The sequence below is a fragment of the Fukomys damarensis genome, unplaced genomic scaffold (assembly GCF_012274545.1).
Source record: "Fukomys damarensis isolate Sample0158 unplaced genomic scaffold, DMR_v1.0_HiC HiC_scaffold_30, whole genome shotgun sequence".
Taxonomy (NCBI): Eukaryota; Metazoa; Chordata; class Mammalia; order Rodentia; family Bathyergidae; genus Fukomys; species Fukomys damarensis.
The window spans coordinates 15,822,479-15,847,301 of record NW_022900942.1 but is presented as its reverse complement, the minus strand read 5'-3'; the positions used below and the strand labels follow the sequence as shown (position 1 = coordinate 15,847,301).

Sequence of the window (24,823 nt, the reverse complement as noted above, 5' to 3'; positions counted from 1 at the left end):
CATTGCTTCTTACAAGATAACCCCTCAACGCTCCTACACACAACACATAAACCTTACTCATTTGAAGCACACTCAACAACAATCAAAAAGAAAGTTTGTGTTAACTTTTTTTGTTAGAAACTTTTTGGTTTGTGTCTTATACTGAGTAACTACTTTAAAGATAATAATATACAGTGTACTAACCATTGCTATTCTCTTATAATTTGGTTATGAAACTATTTTATTTTTTCATAAAATACAAAGTGTGACATATTGAATATACTGTAACTCATAACTTTAGAGCTATTATCTTGAGCACATTATAAAAGCATATTGTTTGTGCTACTTCTGTGTATGTTTTCTCCTATTTTCTTTTTTCCTCTAGTAGCTTTTTTTCCCTCTAGGCAGGGGACAAAAGGAAAACATAATGTGCTAAGGTCAAGGCAGAAGAGAAATAATTTCTTTGAAAAACCAAAAAGAGCACTTCACAAAGAGCACTATGATAAGAAACAGTATTTCTCATCCATGCTTACAGCTAACAATGTAGCAATTAACTTGCTAGGGTCAGGGCACATCTCTGTAAACCACAGAGATATGGGTATGTTAGACCATATCTCTCACCATGCCTCATACCACTTTTTGTCAAACTTCATTAAAAAGAAACTGAGGACTTATTATTATCCAGGTGTTTTTCAGGACCAATGAAGTATTTGGAAATAGCCTCTTCTGGGGCATCTGGATTACAGCAATCCTTGGTGTTTCTTTTTTCTTTTTTTGTTTTGTTTTTGGTACTGGGGATCGAACACGGGTCCCTGGGCTTGTGAGGCAGGCAGCAGAACCACTGAGCTAAATCCCCAGACCTCCTTGGTTGTTTCTTAGCTGTCTTGTCATTACTGGCTCTCTAAAGTTGTTTGTTTGTTTTGTTTTGTTTTTTCAAGGCATAAGTTTCCTCACTGCCATTTCTATAAATTTTTAACTCTACAGTATAGTGTATGTCTTTTTATGTACTATAATGCATATCTGTACTTTATGCCTAAAAGATTAGTATAAACTTTACTTGGTTTTTCAAGGCTTATAAATGGCAAAATATTTAAATTGCAAGATAAATTAAAAGTTAAAAAGCCACTCATTTAACTTTATTATAGTAAATGTTGAATATTTAACTTTATTATAGTAATTGTTGAGTAACTTTTAATGTAATAGTTAATGTCCTATATACATTACATACTATATGGAATAGTATATAAATTAGCAATTCATATAAACACAAAAGCAAGATAATCAACTTTTATACAATCACTCAAAATTTACTCTTTTGTGGGGGGCAGGGTCTCACTATGTAATACAGGCTAACCTCAAGCTCACAATGATCCTCTTGCCTCAGCTTCCTGAGTGCTGGGATTACAGGCATGTGCCACCACACCTGGCTTCCAGAAAAAATTTAAAGACGTAATTTCTAAAAAATATTTTAGTGAACTTCTACCTTTTTAAATTAGAACATATCTTTTAACCAGCAGCTAGGTGCTCATTCATACACTTTTGATGTTTTTCCTTTATTCACTTGATATAATCAATGGTAAGGTGAAGTAACTTTTATGTAACTGGATAATAAAATACGTACTTCATTTACTTAATTTTCCAAAACCAAGTCACACACAAAACGAAGGTCAATAAGAAGCATGAGCCAGCCAATAACTGTCAAGATGTTCAACCCACTTCTTGCCATGTGACTTTGGAATCAACAACCGATCAGAAATCCACTGTAGCCATCCATTAACCAGTTTTGTAGTACTAATATTCCATACATAATTTTTATCTTCCATGCACTCAATTTCAATGTTTTTCAGGGGATACTCAAGGAAATCTAAAGTGAGAAATTAAAAACTAGCAAGATTCTATCAGGTAGAGTTGAACTTTGGAGGCCCACAGGCCACTGTAACACCTAGGTTTTGTTATTTTTGTTTGTTTGTTGCTCATTCCCTTCTCCCAGAACTCAAAGTTAATTCCTTGAGGTGGGGGTTAATATCCATTTATTCTTTGTTGAGACTGCCACTTATAGAGTCTCCAGGTATGGAACTCCTGCTCCTCCATCACTGGGGCAATTTTAACATGGCTGTGATGCTGCAGACTTGCTTTGTTGGGTATCAGGACACATTTCACTTTCTAGACCCTAAGTCAACCAAATCCAAACAATTCAAAGTAAAAGTGAACCACAAGAATTACCAGATGACCACCTATTTCATTATAAACTATGATTTAAATTTAAAACAATTATATTTAATAAGAGATTTGATTTTTGATAAATATTGTACATTGTTGTAATTTTCTCTACTACTAACATTACATTTTCCATGATAAAATATTTTACAATATAAGACTTTAGTAAATTTTTGTTTTGTTTTGAGACAGGGTTTCACTATGTAGAACACACTCACCTCAAACTCGCAGCAATCCTCCTGCTTCAGCCTCTAGAGTGCTGAGATTACAGGAATGTACCACCACACCTTATGAAAATTCTGATATTATATGCTACACTGGCTTATACTTGTTAATGCAAATGACTTATTAGTCTTGTAGACTTTTGTATAATTTATAAAAAAGAATTAATACCCAGAATTCACTGTATTTTCCAACACGAGATAGCTTTGCCTTCATTTCAACTCACAGAACAAGAATGATCCTTCATTATACTACATATTTGTCATAAGTGGTCTCCTGGAACCACCTGAAAATCATCCTAACCATGAAACATTACTGAAGCCTTCCTAAACAGTGGCAGAAAATAATCCCCAAAGCAACCTTGAAGTGAATATGTGGAGAGAAGTAAGATTATTTTTCCCCAATGATATTCACTTGAGACCTAAACTAAATAAAGCTTACCTGATATATCTTTGGTACATATGGTGAGTACTCCAATGATATTAGTGATAAGAGGTTTCATAAGCTCTTCCTGCACCACAAGGTTAGGATCTACCAATAAACAGGACTGCAGAAGCCTGGACAAAGAGGACAGATATTCCAGGAGAAAGGAAACCTATTGGCAAAAGGAGATAAAAGTACAACAAAACATATACAAATGGCTCATCTCAGTGACATGGTATTTTACTTTTCTATGCAATATAATACATCACTGCTTTGTAAGAAATGTTAATAAACACTACTAAAATATTAATCAAAATTTCTATAGCTCTGAGCTTAATGCTTAGCCAGCAAAGCATTATTTTTCCTCATATTATAAGCATGTATTTAATGATCACATTAACGCTAGCAATGATAACACCACGAAACAGAAGAATTTTCAAAGTCAAGTTTTTTTATTCTCTTTACTTTAATTTTTGGTTTTTTGAGACAAGGTCTTGCTTTGTAGTTCAGGTTGGCCCTGAATTCACTATTTAGCCCAGGCTGGCTTCAAACTTGCAGCAGCCTCCTGTGCGCTGGGATTACAGGCATGTGCCACAATGCCCAGCTTTTCTATTCTATTTAAAGAAAGAAGGTCTTCATATTTTTAAAGTAGCTAAATTGTGAAATCAATTTTCTACAAGAAAGACAAAACATATTCTAAATATATAAAGCACACAATTTTGAAAAGAAAATTTACAAAAATACTCACTGAAGTACACAAATGGAAAAAAGCCCTAGCCTAACAGCCCAATTATTGCTACAAATAAAATCTAAACATGTCCTATTTTTGCCATTAACTATCCTTCAGCATAAAAATTCTGTTCTTCACTGTAAGATAAAAATCTCAAGCCCCCAATATTACATAAAAATCATCTCTGATTTTCTGAATGTTAATGCTATAAATCTGACCTAGAAAAGTACTTTAAAAATAATGTTCTGGATATGCAGAAATTACAGATTAAGCTATTGTTGCTTTTAGATATAAATGCCCCCAAAGCCTCATTTGTTCAGATGTGGGCTTTCTGAAGACAAGTGGATCCTGGGGGCACTGTACTCTCAGTGGACTAGTCCTCTCTTCACAGCTGAGGGTGCTGTTAGGAGGCAGGACCTGGACAGAGGTGAGTCACCGAGGGTATGACCTGAAAGGTGCACCTCTCTCCTTAATATTCCCTTTGTTTCTGCTTCTTGGACTCCATGATGTGAGCAGTTTCTCTACTGTACTTTTTGTCTTAGAGTCAGCTGACTATGAAATCAATCCTCTAAATATCATATGCCCAAGTAAACCTCTCTGCTTTAAGTTGTGGGTGTTCAGAATTATGACCCATCAATAAGAAAGTGATTGAGACAGCTACAATGTCTCACTTATCCATTATCCTCAGGCCATGAGATAGTCCCTAAAAGGGAACTCTGAAGTCAGTTGGTCTGTTTCGCACTCATTTTCCTCTCACAACATTCTAACGTTTCAAGAGTAGAATTAAGAGTCAGGAACTATTCTACATCTATGGAGGGGTAGATGTCTGTATGGTACACTGCCTCAGACCATTTTAAAATAATTCTACAATACTTTTCTTTTTTAGTATGTTCACCCTTTTATCTAACTTGATAACTTAAAAGTATAGGAGGTTCCACATGTTACAAACTCCTAAAACAGTTTGTGAAATTTACTTTGCTTACTTCTGTGAAGTCTTTTTTGATCTTTTAATATTTTATACTATTAAAAGCTATAGCAACTCTGACCTCTGGATATATGAAGTATTAACATACATAAATATACCAGTAAGAAGTGTGAGATTAAAAACTAAATTTCAGTATATTATCAAAGATTAAACAGGATATTGACATAGCAGTTCATACAGCAGTATTTTCTGTTAATAACACTCTTCAAAACGAATGCCCAAAATAAAACACTTAGCAAGCACAAACTTCAACATACCTGTACCGTTAGCAGACTGCAATCCCACTGCCTACAGTTCTGCCCACAGGATCTGCCTCACACACCGCCAGCCTGTTTCTCCTCCTCAAGTGTCAACTCCAATGTCACATTTGCAATCTTTTTGGACTATCTTACCTAATAAAGACCATCTGTTTCCTTGCTGACTGCCCTTGTACCCAGCCTCACTCTGTTGCACATTGTTGGTCACAACAGGCTACAGTGCTTTACCTTCTAATCACACTTTCTGTCCCTCTTCTGTACTAGGACCCGGACTGTTTGGGAAGAGATGCATGTGTTCTGCTCACAGATGTCTCACTAGCATCTAGGGCAGTCTGGTGCACTTGAGGCTGGAGAGTGTTGTAAGAGGAAAAAGTCCTCTTGTATCCACACCAGCAGCCTAATCTACACAAACAGGCAAAGCAGTGGTTACAATATGGGCCCTGTACCAGTCTGCGTTGGTGGAACCCTTGCTCTGTCTCCTCCGAGTGAGAGGCCCAGACAACTTAGGCACCTCTCTAGACCTCAGTCATTTTGTGTATAACATGATAGCACTAATGATACTTCATGTGACTATTGTGGGATTACATAAATTAACCAAAGTACCCATAGATGTTTGTTGCTTTCATGTATTCACTGCATAAGTGCTGAATAAGCACCTGCTGTGAGTCAGGTACCACACGGGACATTTAGGATATTACAGCAAACAACAGCAGGTCAGGGTCTGCTTCGTTTTACTGATTATATCTGTCTGGTCTCATTTCTCCCTCACAGATTCAGCTCCAACTGCTTTGACTTCTTTGGACAGGCCAAATACACTGTGAGGCCATGGGCCTGATATGTTTACAGGATTAGCTTCCTTGCTTACTATAGGACACAATTAGTGTTTGAAAGGCTTTCCCTGTACACAAGTTGAGCAGCAGTCCTCTTCTCCCAACCCTGACATCACTTCCTGTCCCTTGCTGTTGTTTCTCTTCTAAGATGTCTATCATCATCAGACATGCATAGATTTGCTCATTAACTCTTCTTCCACGAGGAGGGAAGGGGCTTTGTTTCCTTCATTTAAGATCTTGGTACACAGAAGGTACTCAGCAAAGATTTATTGAATGGACACACAGAAAATGGAAGAAAGAGTTACTATGCAAATAAGCATATTCAAACGTCCTGGAACAAGTGATTCAGAGATGAAATATCTAATCTTTGTAAAAGGGGTCTTTTATATTCAGACAGATCAAAGAACACATCTCAAAGCATAGCATACTGGTCTAGTTCACCTTTAACTCACCACCTCCTCTCCCAAATCTGGGAACACATACTGCAATTTGATTTTGACAGAAAATCTCTATTAGCAACAACTACACAGATATTTTTCAGGAATATTTTACATACAGAATCTATTTATAGGCAAGAACTTAAAAATAATAAATATCTGTGAAGGAAAAAATATAAATTTAATCTTACCAGAATAGATTTTAAAAGTACACATAATTTAGCCAACAAATATTTCAACAACTTCAACTTATACAATAAAAGAATGCATAACAGAGAGAGTCTAAAATCATAGAAGAGGTTAGGTAGGCTACATCAATGGCCCCTTTTCAAGTGGTTCTAAAAGATAACCAGACACTTGACTAACCATTTGTAGCTTGTTAATGATGGAGTCAGAAATACTACATAGGTCTGAAAATCCATTGCTCTTTCTACCATCCAAAGATATCTTCTATCAAAAATTTTAAGTAAAATATTTCAAAAGCCTTATCATACCACACACATTCCAAGAAATATTTTATCCTTATCCTATAGTCTCCTCAGCAGAATTAATGCTTTGGACGAGTAAAGCAAACAAACTTACAATTTTGATGATAAAGGTGAACTTGATACACTTACCTGAGCCTGAGTATGTTCAACTGGAGGAAATGGAGGCAGTGAGGTCTTGAGTTCCCCGACACATGTCTCTAAAAGGGTAGCATCTGCAATGCTGGAAAGGATGGAAAAAGAAAACCTGTTAATTAAATTAATGTGCTTTTAATTGAGGTTGAATAAACCAGAATTTGAAGATTGATGGTAAATGTGAATAGAATTTAAGAGAACAGATTTTTATAAGAAAATTTATCAAGATTTCCCAGAGTATTTCAAGAAAGAGAAAAATATCTTGTTAGATAAATGTGAGATGCAACAATTCTTAAGCAAAGAATATCTAAAGAAAATTCATTAAAAGTAGGATCAAATATAACACAGACCATTCAGAAGGAAAGCAAAAGTAAAATGGTACGTATGTTCTCATTCAAAATACCAAAATCACAATCCAGGAAATATGTTCATATTCATAAGGTAAAAACAAAGCAAGACAGAAAATCATTTTAAAAATCAGAAGTAAAAAGCACATATGGATATACAATAAGCCTTTGAAAGAAAAGATCCTCTAACACAGTGACGGCAAGCCTTTTGGAGTTTTCAATGATACAAACAGCCTGCTCGGCACGACTGCCAGACATTTGACACCCCTGCTTCAACAGCTTTCTGGCTTCAACGCCATTTCAACTTAACTCACTCCTACAAAGCAAGGGTGTTCTCAGAGCTCCAGTTTTGTCATTCTCTTCACAGGAAGAGAAGCCAGCTGACCAGGTAGGATTTACTCTTCCAACCTTAGTAGGCATTACAGTAGAAAGAAATGATGAATAATTAGTAAAAACAGCCTATGGCTTATTACAGATTACAAATGTTAAAAGACAAATCACAATTGAGTAAAGTAAAATGAAAAAATACATTCATTTTAGTTTTTTTTTTAATAACCAAAAAAGAGAAACTACATGTTTTGGCAGAGAAGAAAGTGAAGAGAGTAAATGTTGAAAGGTAAAGAAATAGTGAAGTGAAGAAATACAAGTGAATATGGAGTAGTAATAAACGATTGACTAGAATAATATTGAAAAAATAATATTAGGAAAAATGAAGAGTATTCTCCATAAGGAAGAATCCTGGACAGTATCACTTTTAATCCTCTTTCCAACCCCTGATAAAGCAAAGTTGTCAGTAGTGAGGCTTGAGAGACTAAATAATTTTCCCAAGGCTGCAACACCTCTAAGTGAATGAACAACTTTAGATGGTCCTGAATTCAAAATCTAGGCCTTTTCTATGATACTGCATAAGAAAATCAGAAAAATTTATGAGATTCCTTAACATTAGGTAAATAAATGAAAAAAATTTTTAAAACCACAATTTTATCAGAATATATTCTGATAGAAACCTTAGTTTCCTATAACAAATTAAATCCAAATACATTTAAACAATGATTATTTTTTTTTAAGCTAGGGCCATGAGTCTATCTATTACTACTAGGGAGATGAATCATCAAACCCTTTCACATCCAATTAAGAATAGCCAAGGGGATGACATAATATTCTCTGAATATGCTAGAGGACAGATAAGGCTTAGAAGTCCCTGAACTGAAAAGGAAGGAAGGAAGGAAGGAAGGAAGGGGTCTTAATAGTCAAGATAAATCAATACAAATGCTTTAATACACCTAACACAAAAACTATCAAGATAATTGTAGCAAAACCAAAACACCTGTAGTTTAATAAGTTTTACAAAGAATAAGCATATACTCCCAGTATACAGAGAGTCTCCTATCAGTTCAGGAATATAGGTTATATAATTTGCTTCCCTTGGAGTGTTTCTCTTACCTACAGAGAAGCTCTATGAGTTGGGCTTGTTGAAGAGAATTTGCAGTGTCTTGGGGAGCAATCACTAATAGGTTGTCTAGGAGGCTACAGATTGCTGAAAGAAGAGATGGAGTAACAAAAACACACTGCTTGGGCAGGGGAGCAGACAGGGATAAATCATGAGTTGGCTGTGATGATGCAATTTCGTGTTGACCTATTATTAAAAATAAGTACAAAGAAATTAATATTTATAGTTATGCACAATATTCACAAGTTCTTATAATCAGAGGCAAGTTCCTAAAAATGATGAAGAGAAATGGTTGATTAATTCCCCTAGCTGCTCGGCTCATCGTAACCTTGAGTTTGGGAAGCTAGATTGCTCCTTACCTCCATCCTCTACTGTGTCTGCATGTGTGTATGCATGCAGTGTATGTGAACATATATGTTCATGAAGGTACTGTTTTGTATGGTATGTGTACATACATGTTCATGAATGTATGTGTATGAGAGTAAAAGAACTGATACAGGAAAGACAGAACATGGCTTTGGGCCCCAAGCATTAACACACTGAAGAACAAATAAATGGTCCACAATCCTTTTCCTGAAACTCCAGGGGTCAGAGGCATTTCCAAATTCAAAGTACATGTGGATTTCAGAAAAGTAATAATGTATGTGTATAATACTTCATTAACAATTTCAATGGATCCTAGAAACCATCCCATAATAAAATAAACATATATGTAGTGCAGCAAATGTACAATCATAGCAGGCTGAATAAAGGAGAAAAGACCTCAAATCAGTACTAGCCATGTGTAGCAAATGTATTCAGACGTAGCTACTGTGACGGCTTATATCTAGATGTCGCCCCAAAGCCTCATGCAGTCATAAGCAGGGCTTTTTGGAGGTGGCTGGATCTAGGGTACGTGATGCTGGGATCAAGGATGTGATGCTGGGATTGACTCATAGTGTGATACTAGGATTAAAGCTGCTTCACCCGAAGTGTGAGTGCTATTTGCCCTACAGGTGGGTAGCCTGAATAGAATATGAAGGACAGAAAGAGGACTGCTGCTTTTTGCTTGCTCCTTGCTGCTGCCTTCTTCTTGCCATGGACTATTTCTCCTCTTGTGATAGTCCTCTGCCATGCCACCCTGCCTTGGAGCCAGCAAACTTCTGAACTGAAACCTCTATAAGCTAGGAGCTACAATAAACCTTTCCTCCTTTAATTGGGAGTCAGGTATTTTGTCTCAGCAAAAAAAAAAAAAAAGTAAGACAGCTACTGAGTTTTGAGAAAACTTGGTTTTTAGATATTTTAAAATTAAGAGTTGAAGATATGGGACTATGGTCTTTCCAAGCAGACTCTAACCTGTCTCAAAATTTTTCTGATTACTGTGACTTCTTTTTTGGAATAAAACATTAAATTTTGAATAAATTCTGGCTTACAGAAAAATACAAGTCTACAAATAATTCTCATAGGTCTACAGTTTGATTAATTTTTGTCACATTTTGTTCATCTACCTGCATACATATCATTTTATGTACCATAAACTGCAAACACAATGCTCCTTTAATCCTAAATTAATTTCCTAAAAACAAAGACATTGTATTTTATTACTCCAGTACCATTATTAAAACCAGGACATTAAGAGTTAGGCAGTGATATTTAATCTAGACTTTGACTTATGAGAATTCAGGTTGTTTCCAGTAGTTTCCAATTACAAACAATACTGCATTAAATAATTACATTTCATATTGTTGGAGTCATGGAAAAATTCCTACATAACAGATGAATACATATACAGGTTAGATATTGCCAAATTCCTTTCAAAAAGTGTTAAAATAACTGCATTCTCTCCAACAATGTATAAAAGCGCTCATTCTCCATAGCCTTGCCAACAATGTTTTTTAATTATTGGCAATTTATTACATAAGAAAAAGTATTTCAGCTCTTGTCCAAAAATAAGAGAAACTGTTACATTTTTTTGTGAATTATATTCTCATAGTTTCTACTTACTTTTACATAAGGTGTAGGATTTTCTTCTCCAATTAGGAATTTATGTGTTATATATTTATTTATCTTTGTCTATGAGTTACACTGCAAACAGTTATGTAGGCTTGTCAGTGACTTTGGAGTTCATGGCATTTTGTGCCATGCAAGTCACTTTTCATTTTAATTATATATAGCAATATTTGGATTTTTTTATTGATCTAGATATTTATGCAGGGTTAAAAAATACCTTCCTATGCCTAGATTATAAGATATCTATCCATGTTTTATTTTAATATTTGTATGATTTAATTTTTAATTTTTATAACTCATAATTCTTTTATATGATGTAAATCATAGATTTATTTTATGTGTTTTCAAATGGCTAGCCAGTTTTAGGGTCATTTATCAAGAGATTCATGCTTCACAGAATAATGAGATGTTGCATTATTTAATTATATAGGAAATATTTTCAGTTCTATTTGTTTTTTTATGTGCCAGCTACATAATGCACTGATTTGATTATGCTCCTTAGTATGGTTTAATATCTGGAAAGGATAGTCCCCTTTTCAAATATTTTCCTGGCTATTTTTCACTTCTTTCACATGAATAAAATCTTGTCCACCCTAAAGAAGTTTGTTGATATTTTTATTGGGGCTGTATTTAACTTATAGATTAACTTAGGGAAAAGTCACATAGGTTTTTGATTGAGTTGTTGTTCCTAAAAATAGAGAATATCTTTCCATTTGTCCACATCTATATTTGTGTTTTTCAGAGTATTAAAGTTTCCTCCAATAATTTTTTGCATATTTCTTTTTCTACATCTAATATTTTTACTAAAATTTTATTATTATGCACATTTGCAATGATTATATTCACAGTATGGAGTTGATACATGTACATAATACATTTCAATTGTTTTTTTTCCCCTCCAACCCCTAGTATTTTTCCAGTGTCAGATTCATTTATTAATTTATTATTATTTATCATTTATAAGACCTTATAAAGTTAATTATCATATATATAGATTATAAACCAGACTAACAGGCCAAAGAAGATATAAAACATGCAAGAAAATTGTATTACGTCAAGGTAGTTTTAGATATGTTGTTTGTGCTACATTACCACATTTTTCTCTCTCATTATTCCTATTATCTCTCTTTTATCCTATATTTTGTGTGTGTGAGAGAAAAAATTATATATAAAACAAAATTGTATTACGTCAAGGTAGTTTTAGATATGTTGTTTGTGCTACATTACCACATTTTTCTCTCTCATTATTCCTATTATCTCTCTTTTATCCTATATTTTGTGTGTGTGAGAGAAAAAAGAAAAAAAATGTGCTGAATGGCTATAATTTTGTTCCGATGACTGCAGAACCTGGAAAAGCTGTTGCTGCTATTGATGCATAACATACAGCTATTATTGGCCTTTTAATATAAATATATATATAAATATATATGTACAGAGAGAGAGAGAAAGAAACCAGGCAATACATAAGTTGTATATCTAGGATACCTCGTTTAAAATTATAGTTTCAAGGTGCATCCATTTTTCTACAAATGACTCAAGCTTATTCTTCCTTATCGCAGAGTAGTATTACTTTGGGTATAAATACATTTTCTTTATCCATTCATCTGTTGATGGATAGATATATAAGCTTCTCCCAATATTTAGCTATTATGAATTGTACCTCTACAAACATGACTATGCATATATCACTGTGTTATGATGTATTTAACTCTTTTAGGAAGATACCTAGAAAGGGAATAGCTTGGTCAAATAGAATTTCTATTTTTAGCTTTTTGAGGAATCTCCACTCTGATTTCCAAAGTGATTGTATTACATTATAGTCCCAACAGCAATGGAGAAGGGATTCTTTCTCTGCACAGTCTTCTACTGTTTGTTACTGGTTGATTTTTTGATAGAATTCTTTCTTTTTTGCATTCCTTCTGGAGTGAGATAGGATTTCATTGTTGTTTTAATTTGCATTTATCAAATGGCCAGTGATGTTTCCTGTAATTTACTGTTTGTATTTCATTTGAGAAGTGTTTATTCATTTTTAGATGCCCGTTTTTTTAACTATGTCTTTAAATTGGGGGGGGCTAATTTTTTGAGTTCTTTATGTTCTAGATATTAGTTCTTTGACTCAGGAGTAGCTAGCAATTTTTTTTCCCCAGTTTTGTAGGTTGTCTCTATATTCTGTTGGTGGTTCCTTTGTTGTGCAGAAACTTAAATTTCATATGATCCCATTTGTTGATTAATGGTATTATTTCTTGTGGAACCAGGGTTTTACAGAAAGTCTCTGCTTAGACCTATGTCTTCGAGAGTTTTATGGGGCTGGGGATTTAGCTCAGTGGTTCTGCCACCTGCCTCACAAGCACAAGGTCCTAAGTTCGATCCCTGCCCCCCCCCAAAAAAAAGTTTTATGTATTTTGTCTTCCAGCAGCAGTGTTTGTGTTCTACTGTTTAAATCTTTGACCCATTTTGATTTTGGTACACAGTGAGACCAGTGGATCTAGGTTCATTCTTTGGCATGTGGATAGTCAGTTTTCTGAGCACTATTTGTTAAAGAGTATATCTTTCCTCCAGCAAATGGATTTGGCCCCTTTAACAAAGATAACATAGTTGAATGTGACGGGAGTTGTTTCTGTATCTTGTATACTGTTCCACTGACCCACAAGTCTATCTTTCTGTCAATACTATCCTATTTTAATCACTATATCTTTGTAGTATATCCTGAAATCTCAAATTGTGATGCCCCTGTCCTGCCCTTGTTACTCAGAATTGCTTTTGCTATTCTCCATCTTTTCCAGTTTCATACAAATTTTAGGATTGCATTCTCCAGTTACATAAGGAATGTTATTGGTATTTTGATTGGTAGGGCATTGATAACATATAGATAAGTTTTGGAAGTGTGACCATTTTGACTACACTGGTTCAGCCTATCCAGGAATAGGAGATACCTTTCCATTTTCTAATTCTTCTTCATCCTTTTACAGAATACTAGTTTTCATTGTAGAGGTCTTTCACTTCCTTGGTTAGGTTAATTGCTATGTATTTCATTTCTTTGACGCTACTGTGAAAGGTACTGACTGTGTTTCCATAATTTCCCTCTTGGTAGGTTTGTCTTTGGTCAAGAGGTTATATTTTTCTAATACTTTATTATCACTGCTATTATAAATGATGGTTTTCTCCATCATTATGGATAAATTTCTAACTGTTTATGTGTATTTATTGATTTTTATAGGTTAATATTATGTCATGCTACTTTACTGAACTCATTTACTATTTAAATTAGCCTTATCATTAACTCTAAAGATTTTCAAGCATAATATAGAAGATAAAACAAATATTTTTTACAATTAAACACTTTTATATACTGTTAACATGAATTACAAAAAACCACAATGGGACACTGTTAAGGAAATTAGCAAAACAAATATTGTAATGAAAATTCAAAGCAGTGATTAAGCATCTCTTTTTTTCTCCCCTAGCCTGAACCTGCACTGGGGATTGAAACTAGGCCTTATGCACGGTAGGCAAATATTCTACCAGTGAGCTACATTGCCATCCTTTATGCCACATATTTCTAAAAGCATTTTATCTGTATAGGCTGTACTTCAAAATAAGTCATATCTGAAATTTAACGCTACTAAAATGGCCTATATACTCTCAGAATTAACAAAGTTGTAATTTTTGAAAGAAAGCTGAATGCAGAGTTGAAAGCAGTTCTCAATAAATGGATTAAAACTTTTATATTACCACTAATAAAAATAAACCCCAGACTGTTAATCATATATTTCTAATAAAGTCTCAGTAAGTTTGTATCTTTCAAATGAGAAGCACAGCCTTAGAAAATGTTCATGACCAGATCTCTTCACTTTCAAGTGGACTACTGTGGTAAAATTGTTTTCCCAAAAGAGGGTTAAAAAATGGAATTAACTAATATTCAGTGGTTCCCTTATTCAAATACTAAATATCTATGCTTAACTAATAAGGAACCAGGTTACAATCAGACCATTTATTTAATAACCAAATTCCCATGTATTAGTTAAAAGTATATGTGTTGTTCATGTCCAATTAATCATTCTAAATTATTCTATTATGTCCTTATTTCATTAACATTGTTTTTTAGATATTTACTATCTGTCTGGATCAACATATTTTTCTTTATGAAAGCAGAATGTCTTTCTAAAAGAATATACCTTGGGCCATGAACTGGTCATGTAAGGCTTCAGAGAGAAGCACTGTTGATGGTACAAGTGGCTGAAATTCAGCACTCCCCACTGAAGGTGTCACCTATAAGTCAGTAAAGAAACATTATTTTATTCAGTAACGTTATGGCACAGAATAAAACACAAGCAGCATACACACAAGATAACCTGAAGTAAGAAGTTCATTAAAAAAGATACTTGCTACTGTAATTAAAACATCGCATGTGTTCAGAGTTATAGCAGATTTATATTAATGGCATTTTCTACTATCTCTTGAGAACTACTTCAGTTTATATAATCAGTAACTTGCAGGAGTACAGTTTTGACTGAAAGCTCATTTAGGATTTTAGTTTCCTATTAAAGCCTACTTGCTGCCCAAATGTTGAAAGGCAAAAATATACTACCTAAAATTCATTATGTTCTTAATATATTTTATATTTATTGATCAGTCACAAGTTCTAATAATACCTATAAGAATTAGAAGTATTAATTTATTTTTGTCACTATCACAAAAGAAAATTCTTTAAAGCTTTGCAAAATACTGACACTACATTTTAGAATATAGCATTCCTTAAAACATTAAATGCAATACAAACGCTATTGAAAGCAAACACAATTTCACCTAGAGGTGTTATAGATGAGCAGACCATGTGGTTTCCTAAAATTGAAAGAACCCAGGCTGATGTGTTTGGCACCTCTTAAGTGAAAAACACAGTACCTGGCAAGGTTAGATAACTCTTTTTCTTACCATCAATCCTCTGTGAGAAACTATGATGTGCCCATACCTGAGTAGGCTCCATGTCAGTGCAAACACACAGAACAAACTGCCGACAGAACTTATAATTCAACACTATTGCAGGCTCACACACTAGAATTTACATTTGTGTGTTGACTGTGTATATCCTAACACTTATTACTTAATATGATGACATAAAAACAAAAACTAAAGTTATTTTCCTTTGTAGTTTCTAATAATAAAAAGTATAAAAATTTGAAGAAATCAGTAGAAATTAAATTGGTATAGTTTTTCAAATTCCCCTTCTACAGCGCAAGGTCCTGAGTTTTATCCCAGGTACCAAAAAAATCAAATCCCCCTTCTAATTTAAGATTTTCATCATCTTTTGCCACCTCAAGTTAAGTATGACAGTTATAACATCAACAAATGAAAGAGCTATAGCTAAAAAAATCTAACCTAAACACAAAAAGTCATCTAAAAAGCAAACAGATAAAGTTTAGTCTGAATAACTTACAATCATTAAATCTCTTAGTTTATATAATATTTGATACAATAGGAGAAAATCTGTTTATTTTTAAAAATACACTTGCCCAGGTGGCAATAAGAAGCATATAAAAAAATGTTCCTGTCAACAGATGTCAAGGTAACTTTTATAGTTCTGGGAAGAAAACACTCAAACACCAAGACTAATACCGTAAACTACGCAGGAGTTGTCTAATATATCGATCCTGCCACAAACTCCTTTGGCTATATAAGAAAAGTGAAGGGGACAATGACGCTGGAATCCTTCATTTCAGTGAAAATACTTTCAAGTGATGTACACTGAAGAGGCCCTTATTATTGATAAAATAGAGTTAGGGGACTGGTTTATTATTTTAGCATTCAGTGGGAAGAGCAGGGGAAAGGAAAGAATGAAAAAGAAAAAAATACGAGAAAAGGAAAAAATGGAAACAAAGTTTGTAAATAGGAAAGGGAGGAGGGGGTGAAGGGAGGGCAGGGGTATGGGGAAAAAATAAGAACCAAGATGTATCATGTAAAGGTAAAACATCCCAATGATGAATGTAACTGTATTGCATACCTAAAATGTACCAATAAAATTAATGAAAAAAGAAAGGAAAGCAATAGTTCATGATCACAGGAGAGACAATAATAAAAACTGAAATTTTTCTTAAGCTAGTCCAGGAACAGGAAATCCAAATTTAGAAAAGATGTTTTGGGAATGAACCTAATAGTTGTAACTTAACTCAGGTAGATGAGAAAACAGTTCTTCATTATTCTTCAAAAAATGATTATGGGTGATTTATATTTCTAGTAGCCCCTATGTATTTTACATTTTGATGTATTAGTATATTACCATTTTAATATACAGAAACAAATCATATTAAACTGAATTGCTCCAGTTCTATGCTCAAATCTTCATTTGGAAATAATTTTCAATCGATACTTATTTGATTATATTTGATAATGAACACTGACATGTAAATGTATTACTTTCACTAAAAATCCAAGGAATAACTATAGCATTTAAATATTAGCTACTGAAAAGTACAGATTTTTCTATCAAGCTACAGATAGAAAAGATCTGATGTGGTTCAGATCTGCATTTAGAGATAAGTATCATAAATTAAGGGATTTGCCCAGCTGACAGTCTAATTAAGATTCCTAGTCCAGTATTGTATTCATGAAAGTACAAATTAATTTGAGTCAGAGGAAGTCCTCACACACACCTCAAGAGAGTTGTCTTAGCTGAGTTTGACAGAATATGCTTCTTTTTCGTGACTCCTTCTATGTCCATGTAAATGAATTTCAGCTAGACTAAGAATTCTTACACCCTCCTAGATGGAGAAAGTAACAGTTGGCTTAGTTTAAGAGCAATTGAGTGTGCTTATCAGCACTTCTTTCTTCATAGCACAGATCTCTCATTCTTTCTGCTTTCTGTACCACTTTAAGAACCCCAAATAAGAGGCCCAGCAATGTCTTCCTTTAATAGAATCTTCTCTAATTTTTCTATCCATCACTTCCTGCATTCATAAAAATGGCCTCACTGTAAAAAAAATCACAATCTATATTTCTCCTTCACTTTTCTGTCACATGACATACCCTTTTTCTCAATAAGACAAATAAAACTGAGGTTTCTTTGAAACACACACACACACACACACACACACACACAGAGATATTATACATCACTCCACCAGTTACTGGAAAAAATACTTGACACCCTCAACTTGAAGAAGAGCTATAAATATCAGTTCAGAGGTTTCAGTCCATAATCAGTTGTCTCCAAGGTAAGAATATTATGGCAGAAAGGGGTGCAGAAGAACAAAGATTCTTATTTCAAGGCAGCCAGGAAGCAGAGCAAGAGAAAAGCTCAGAGAGTAAGGGACCAGACACAGACTCTAAGGTCACACCTCCATGACCAGACACACCTAGAAATGTGCTTCATTATTCCCCGGGAAGCTCTCAAGGCAAACAAGCTGACAATAAAGCTCACCTGGTATAATATACTTCTAATCTTATCATTTTATTGATGTTATAGAAGACAATAAAAGCTACTTAGCATATAGGTTGATGACTCTAATTAGTGTAACAGCAGTAACCAGAGGCTGGATGGGGGAATGGGAAGAAGCAGATCAAAGTGTACAAACTTTTAGATATAAAGAGAATAAATTGTGAAGATCTAATGCACAGAATGATGACTAATAATACTGCACTATATACTTGATATTTGGTAATAATATATCTTAAGTGTTTTCATCACAAATATAAAAGTAACAGATAATTTGCTAATTTGAGAATGTTCATTTCACTATATATATATTTGTCATATCATTGTATTATATATCTTAAATATACAGGATTTGCCAAATACACTTCAATAAAACTAGGAGAAACCAAATATAAATAGAATTAAATTCTGATTAATAAATTAAAAGATTATGATTTTTCTTTAATAAATTTGTAAATAGATTTGATAACTAAAAGTTTCCCAACTGTTTCAGTGTAAAATAAGCAGCCACTATTAAGAGTCCCTTTGAAATTGCAGAAAACAACTTTTCCATATCAAAGTAGAATTTGAATATTAAAAAACAGTGCCACATAAACAAAAATTTTGTATTCTACTTTACAGGAAAAAAAGACTTCACTGAAAAGTTCAAAGTTAACTTAGATATTTACTTGTCAAAATGATCTTTTGATTTTTTTTTTCATGAAAAATAGCATGATGCTTAAATAGGCTATTTAGGGAAAAATGAGGATTAGTTGCATTAAAAAATAGGGCACAATTCTATCCAGATTTTGAAAACATGCCAAAAAATAAGGTACAAAACATTTCTATGGGATCCAAGGATCCGTGTTTATTTTTCTTTTTTTGTTGCTGTTTTTATATGTTCATTTTTGAAAGAATATTTTTTCTCTTTATTCCCAAAAGCGGAAAAGCTTTAGCATATGTAATCATTAAATCACTTCAACTGTTATAGAACTATCATTCAATGGATTGTGTATAATACTGAATAAAAAAGCTCAGAAAAACAACACTGAAGGAATGACCAGAAGGACAGAAAAAATTCTAGCATGCCTAACTAAAAAACACTTGCAGAGATTTAAAAACTACAACAGTTATGGTACTTGTGTTGCACTATGATTAATTTAAGAATGTAAGTTAGGCATCCTCTTGTGACCTTCAGCCTAATATTTATATTTTCCATGATAATGTTTTCTTATGTGTAAAAAGCATATCACCCTCGAATGATGTGGATTTAACAATTTAACCCAGTAATAGCATTTAATATGGCAACCTAGAGAGTATACTGAGTTGTAAAAGTGAGAAAGTTCAATAAATGTTATAGGTATGTGTGAAAATGCCAAAATGAAACGCAATCACTTGTAAAATTAATATTCGCCAATAAAACTATATACAAGAATATTGCAAAAAAGATGAGGAAATTGGCTTTCTACTCACATCAGAATTTATTACATAAAATGATCGAGTTATTACCAGCATATATTTGGGATGGTAAATCTTAACTTCATTGGCTTGGAACCACCCTCTGTTTGGGTCATGGAGGCATCACCTTGGGGGTCGGTCTATCTCTAGTCGTGGACTTCTTCCTCTGACATCATGCTATACTTCCTGGCCACCATGAATTGGGCAGCATTGTTCTTCTGTGCCCTTTCACCATAATGTACCTGCCCTGGAGCCAGATGACCATGAACTGAAACCTCTGAACATTGTGCCAACTGAATCATTTCTTCTTTTAAGTCATGGGTATTAGGTATACAGTCCCAACAACAGAAAAGCTAAATAATACAATATTTTAATACAAACAAAAAATAAAGTTCAAAGCACTTTAGTTACTGCTGCCTGGTAAACAAAACTCCTGAAATCTTGTTCAAAATATTTTTGTCCATTTCTTTAAATGTTTGCATTCAAGAGTAATGACTATAACTCTATAAAAACTTAGAAATCTTCAAAATATAACCAGTGAGGTCAAATCACAAAAACAAAAATATTATTTGCTTTAATAATGTTTTTAAAAAGGTAACTCTTTACAAAATAATACATATTGTGGACATAGAACAGAATATTTCATTTTATCTTCTTTTATATTAATTTAATATCATACAACAAAAATTATACTAAAAAATTAACACCTAGATATAAGTGGTTATTAATATTTAAATTTTATTACTAGGCTTAAATTTTTGTACCAAAAACCCTCAGAAACCAAAATTAAACACACCTTGTCCTTTTTCACTGTACTGAAGTCCAGTGGCCATACACTAACAATACTCAGGAAATAGTATGTTATTTGTAGTTCCTTCTAACTAAAATTTACAAAGTTTTTAGTCCTTTGGTAATCCACGGGGACTTGAAATGTACTTAAAACATATCATACTGTTTCTGTCTCTCCACTGTCATTTACATTGGCATCTCAAATTTTCATGAGGTCACTATACTAGAAGTGCCCTACCATTGATGTTTGTATCAAAACTATTTTTCTAATAAAAATCCTTTTGGATCCGCCTCTGTTTAAACTGTCCTTGATATACTATTAATTTTATAAAATAATTTTAATTGCCCCCTAAGTATCAATATATTTCTCTAATGTCTACTGTAAATTTTCAGAACATTTCACTGTGCCGAGCTATCTTTATATCTTAGCATTAAAACTCAAATCCAAAAAGTGAATCAGCTTTCTTGACTAACCCTGATTTGGTTGCTCTTCTAAATCAAACTCAGCCTTCCTCAGGCACTGAACTCCAAGAGACCCCATGCACTTTCTTCTTTTTCTTTTTGGGCATTTTATTAAATTAATAATATCGTCTTTAAAAATTAATTTTATTGGTACATTTTAAGTATACAATATAATGACATTAACCTTTAGAAATTTGCACCTTTATACAATACAATGGTTTTTATTTTTCCCCATTCGGTTACTCTCCCTTCAACCCCTCCAGCCCTCTCTACCACTTTGTTTCAATTTTTTAAATTTTCTCACATTAATTCCATTCCCTTCTTTCCTTTCCCCCTCCCATTTTCCCTCCCATTTCCTTTTTCCCTTTGCCCCTTTTCTTCCTTATTCCCCATGTACTTTCTAAATATTTAGTGTTTTCAGTGCAACAAACTTAGTTATTTTCTAACTGTGCTTTATATTTTGAATTAGACTTTAACTCTTTAGTGGGTACTGAATATATATATTTTAATTTCTCAGCCTTTGTAAATGCGGCATAAAAAGGAAGGAGTAGGTCCTTCAAAGTCCATTTCTATTACCACTTCCTACACAAAATCACTATTTCATTTTCCTAGTGCAACCTCACTGCACCTTGATTATAACATCTATTATGGTATCAATCACATCTGCCTTTGGAGTGAAATGTAACTGACATGGGGAGCCAAATGATGCTGCCAGTTCAGAAGAATGCCCTACAAGTTGCAGATGGTAGGGCATTGCTTCATGTCCTTATTGCTTTTGTAAAATCTTTGTAATCACAAGAATGCCCAGTTTTTTTAAGATAATGAAGATTTATGAGTAAAATTTCTCCTTATTTAATAAACTAAAGTAAGTTTTCTTTAGGTTTGTGTTCCATATATTTCACGAAGAAAAGCTAAAAAAAAGTCATGTTTACTACTTAGTTCATTTTGATAAATGATAAAACATTTAAAAAATATAAACATACTTCTTAAGAGTAACAGAAAAGGACATAACGCTGTTGCTACACATTGGTAGGTACAGCTATGCATTCTGGGGAAGTAGAAGTGTGATTGCAGGAAGAAAAACAATATCAAACACCTGAATTGGCTCAGGGGCTTTTTTGTTAAGAGTATTTACCAGGGCAATGAGGGTAACAATGATACTCTACCCACACTAGTGTAGTTTATATGATATAGAGGTCACAATCCTTACAAAGTGTGCCAGACAACTGAATGGGTATTCACTGCACAAAACTATTAAAGTACCTAATGTAGGATTAACAGCACAAAATGGAAAATGGCCTATGATATGTCCCAAATCAAAAGATAATGCTTTCCTTAGAAAGATACAATGGAAAGAGACACCAACCAAAAAATGAAATTGTATCTTTTCTCAATTCTATAGGATAAAGATATGAATAACCAGATACACAGATTAGTAAGATTTAAATGCATTCAATTTATGCATCAATTTGTAACTTAACATTCTCTCTTACTATAGAGTAATAGATAATCTAATAGAATGGCTTTGCTTTATTCTTCAGATTAATATTGATATAATAAAATCTCCAGATTTTTCTCCTTCTGGGACAAAGATTAATAGTATCTTAGGCATGTTGAAGAAGCCATGACAATAAGGAAAATTTGGGTAACTAGACTGTGTTTGTGAATAAAAGTCCCCAGGTCCAAACTGCTGGTTAAAATTTTAAAAAAAGGTGACTGTAAAAAATTCAAACAAGATACTAGACCTTCACAAAAACAAGAGAAATTAAATGTTTCATGGGACTTTATATCAAACTTCTTTTTCAAAAACAAATTTCTTGATATATGATTTTAAAATTCTGCATCACATTCAAATACAAATAGGTTAAAGACTTTTACTTAAGATGTTTGTTACAGTTTAGAAATTGCATGTCCCCAAATGGACCACAGAATGAAAACTTGGTCTCTAGGTCAGGCACTACTGGGAGGTGCAGAACTTTCAGGAGCTACGGCCTAGTGTAAAGAGGCTAGATCATCAGGGGCATGGCCATGAAAGGGATACTGCAATCCTAAGCCCTTTTTATCTCTTTCCTTCCCAGCTACCATGAGGTATACAGGCCTCCTCTGCCACATGCTCCTGCTGTGATACTAGTGGTGACTGAAATAGACTGTGAACATTTAAAGTTTTTAAAATGTATTATAGTAAAAACACATTGCTATTGGTCCCCCTCAAAATACTTTCTATTTTAAGTGACTGTAACAAATAACATATTTTCAACGTTATTATCAGAAAAATCTCGTATTCTAACTTGCAAGATTTATATGATATAAAATACATGAAAACTGATTTCATTTTTCTTAAACTTAAGTTTTCTAGTATAGGATAAATACAGCTTAAATAGTATCTACAAAATAACTAAGACAACTCAGATTTAATTAATTACTATTTACTGTGTACCTACAATAAGCAAAGAACTTAAGAATTCACAAAGATCTCTAGGCTACTCTAGAACCCTTTTAACAATAGAGTAACTTGAAAAAATTTACTTTTTTTTATTGAACTGAGGTCTTAGAGACTGAACCCACAGTCTTTGCATTGAGCTACATCCCCAGCCCCTTATAAATTTGCTACTTTGAGATAGTCTCAATAAATCACTAAGTTGTCCAGGCTGTGTTCAAACTTTAGACTCTCAGCTTCCCAAGAGTGAAAAACTATAAGCATGTTGCCATCACTTCTGGCTAAAAAGATGTACTTTTAATCATGTATTGATGCCTTCCTTCTGCGAAATAACCAATTAACAACTCATTTTGACTTTTAATTATATTACTGCTTTTGCTGAAACAAAGAAACCTACTATCTCTTGCTCAGAAAGGAAAGCATGACATCTAGTGGAAGTAAAGCAGTTATCCTACTTTTCTACATAAAGGTCAAATTTAGCAATAAACATGAACTCTTCATTTTCTACTGTATCAATAAAAAAAGAAGCAAAAAAACAAAAAGAATTGTCAGTCTTTTGAAAAGTTGGAGGAGGAAATTTTATTAATGTCTATATAATAGCTTATTACTTTTACTCCTAAAAGGAGGGATGGTAATCTTTGTCCACTGGGTTCTACAACAAAGTCTTTATGCTAAAAACACTTTAAATATTTTATAATTGAAAAAAATTACTTCTTTATACTTGTACAAAACTGAAATAAAGCATCAACCATTAGGAACAAGGCAACTTACATACGAATCAAAGAGGAAGGCAGGAAGCAGGCATAAATAAATCAAGTATTCAGATAATCAAGAGAAGTTTCTATCTGATCAAGCACTTAACAATGTTTTTAAAATCATTAGTACCACAAGGGAAAGATCTGAATGAGTAAATTTTCTCATGCTGCCTTGCCCTTAAGTAAAATTTCAGGATAATCAAATATTTCTTCTAATCATAGGTTTTGTTCTCTCTACTACTAATGATAAACATTTTGACAATTCTATACTCTGGTTCTATCAAAAGAAAGTAGGAAGGGGGTTGAGAACTCTCACTTGAAAGGATAATCACTATAGCTATAACTAGAGTCAGGCAAACCTTGACTGAAATTCCAACTCTGCAACTTACAAGCAACAATGATCACAGTTACTTAACTTATGAATAACTTTCTCATATGGAAAAGCAAAAAGTATCTATTGTGTATAGCTGATGAATAGGTTATGTTACAATGATTTAAATAACTGCAGAGCACAGAAAACACTTTTATGCATCATAGCTATTATAATCATTAACTTTCTATCCATTCATATCTATTATGCAAATTCAAATTGTTTTAGAAATTGAAAATGAAGCACTCATAAGAACCAAGATCTGTCATGTAAAGGTACAAGATCACAATGATGAATGTAACTGTATTGTATATCTAAAATGTAGCAATAAAAAATATTTTTAAAAAATGAAGCACTCATGCACTTTTTAGAAGTACCATTGTTTCTGAGGTGGAGAGAGAACTTGGATCCTGATTTTGGTTGGATATCCTAGACGGAGTCCTCCAAAACTTGAATGAGTCATCTAAACCTGGAGCAAAAAGAAAGCTGTTAACCTGGACACATTTCTGGGTACTCAGCAATTAATGGAAAGAATACTAATTGCAGGAAATCAACCAAGAAATAAGGTAAGAAATTTATTAATGAACTCAAGTATCACTGAGAAGCAGGTTCCTGAGCCCTAGTCCCAGAAATTCCAATACCCTCAGTCAGAGTAGGG

General features: G+C 33.4%; 1 protein-coding gene across 5 annotated transcripts in view; it reads right to left on the bottom strand.

The window, feature by feature from the left end:
* Positions 1-24,823, bottom strand: part of Rttn (rotatin) — a 168,747-nt gene that overhangs the window by 32,867 nt on the left and 111,057 nt on the right. For all 5 annotated transcript variants that reach the window (XM_010607718.3, XM_019205464.2, XM_019205453.2 and 2 more), the window contains 5 exons: positions 24,543-24,634; positions 14,662-14,755; positions 8,491-8,683; positions 6,698-6,788; positions 2,860-3,013 (listed from right to left, as the gene is read on the bottom strand). In XM_010607718.3, coding sequence (XP_010606020.1) covers positions 2,860-3,013; positions 6,698-6,788; positions 8,491-8,683; positions 14,662-14,755; positions 24,543-24,634 — 624 coding nt within the window. The remainder of the gene's footprint in view (positions 1-2,859; positions 3,014-6,697; positions 6,789-8,490; positions 8,684-14,661; positions 14,756-24,542; positions 24,635-24,823) is intronic.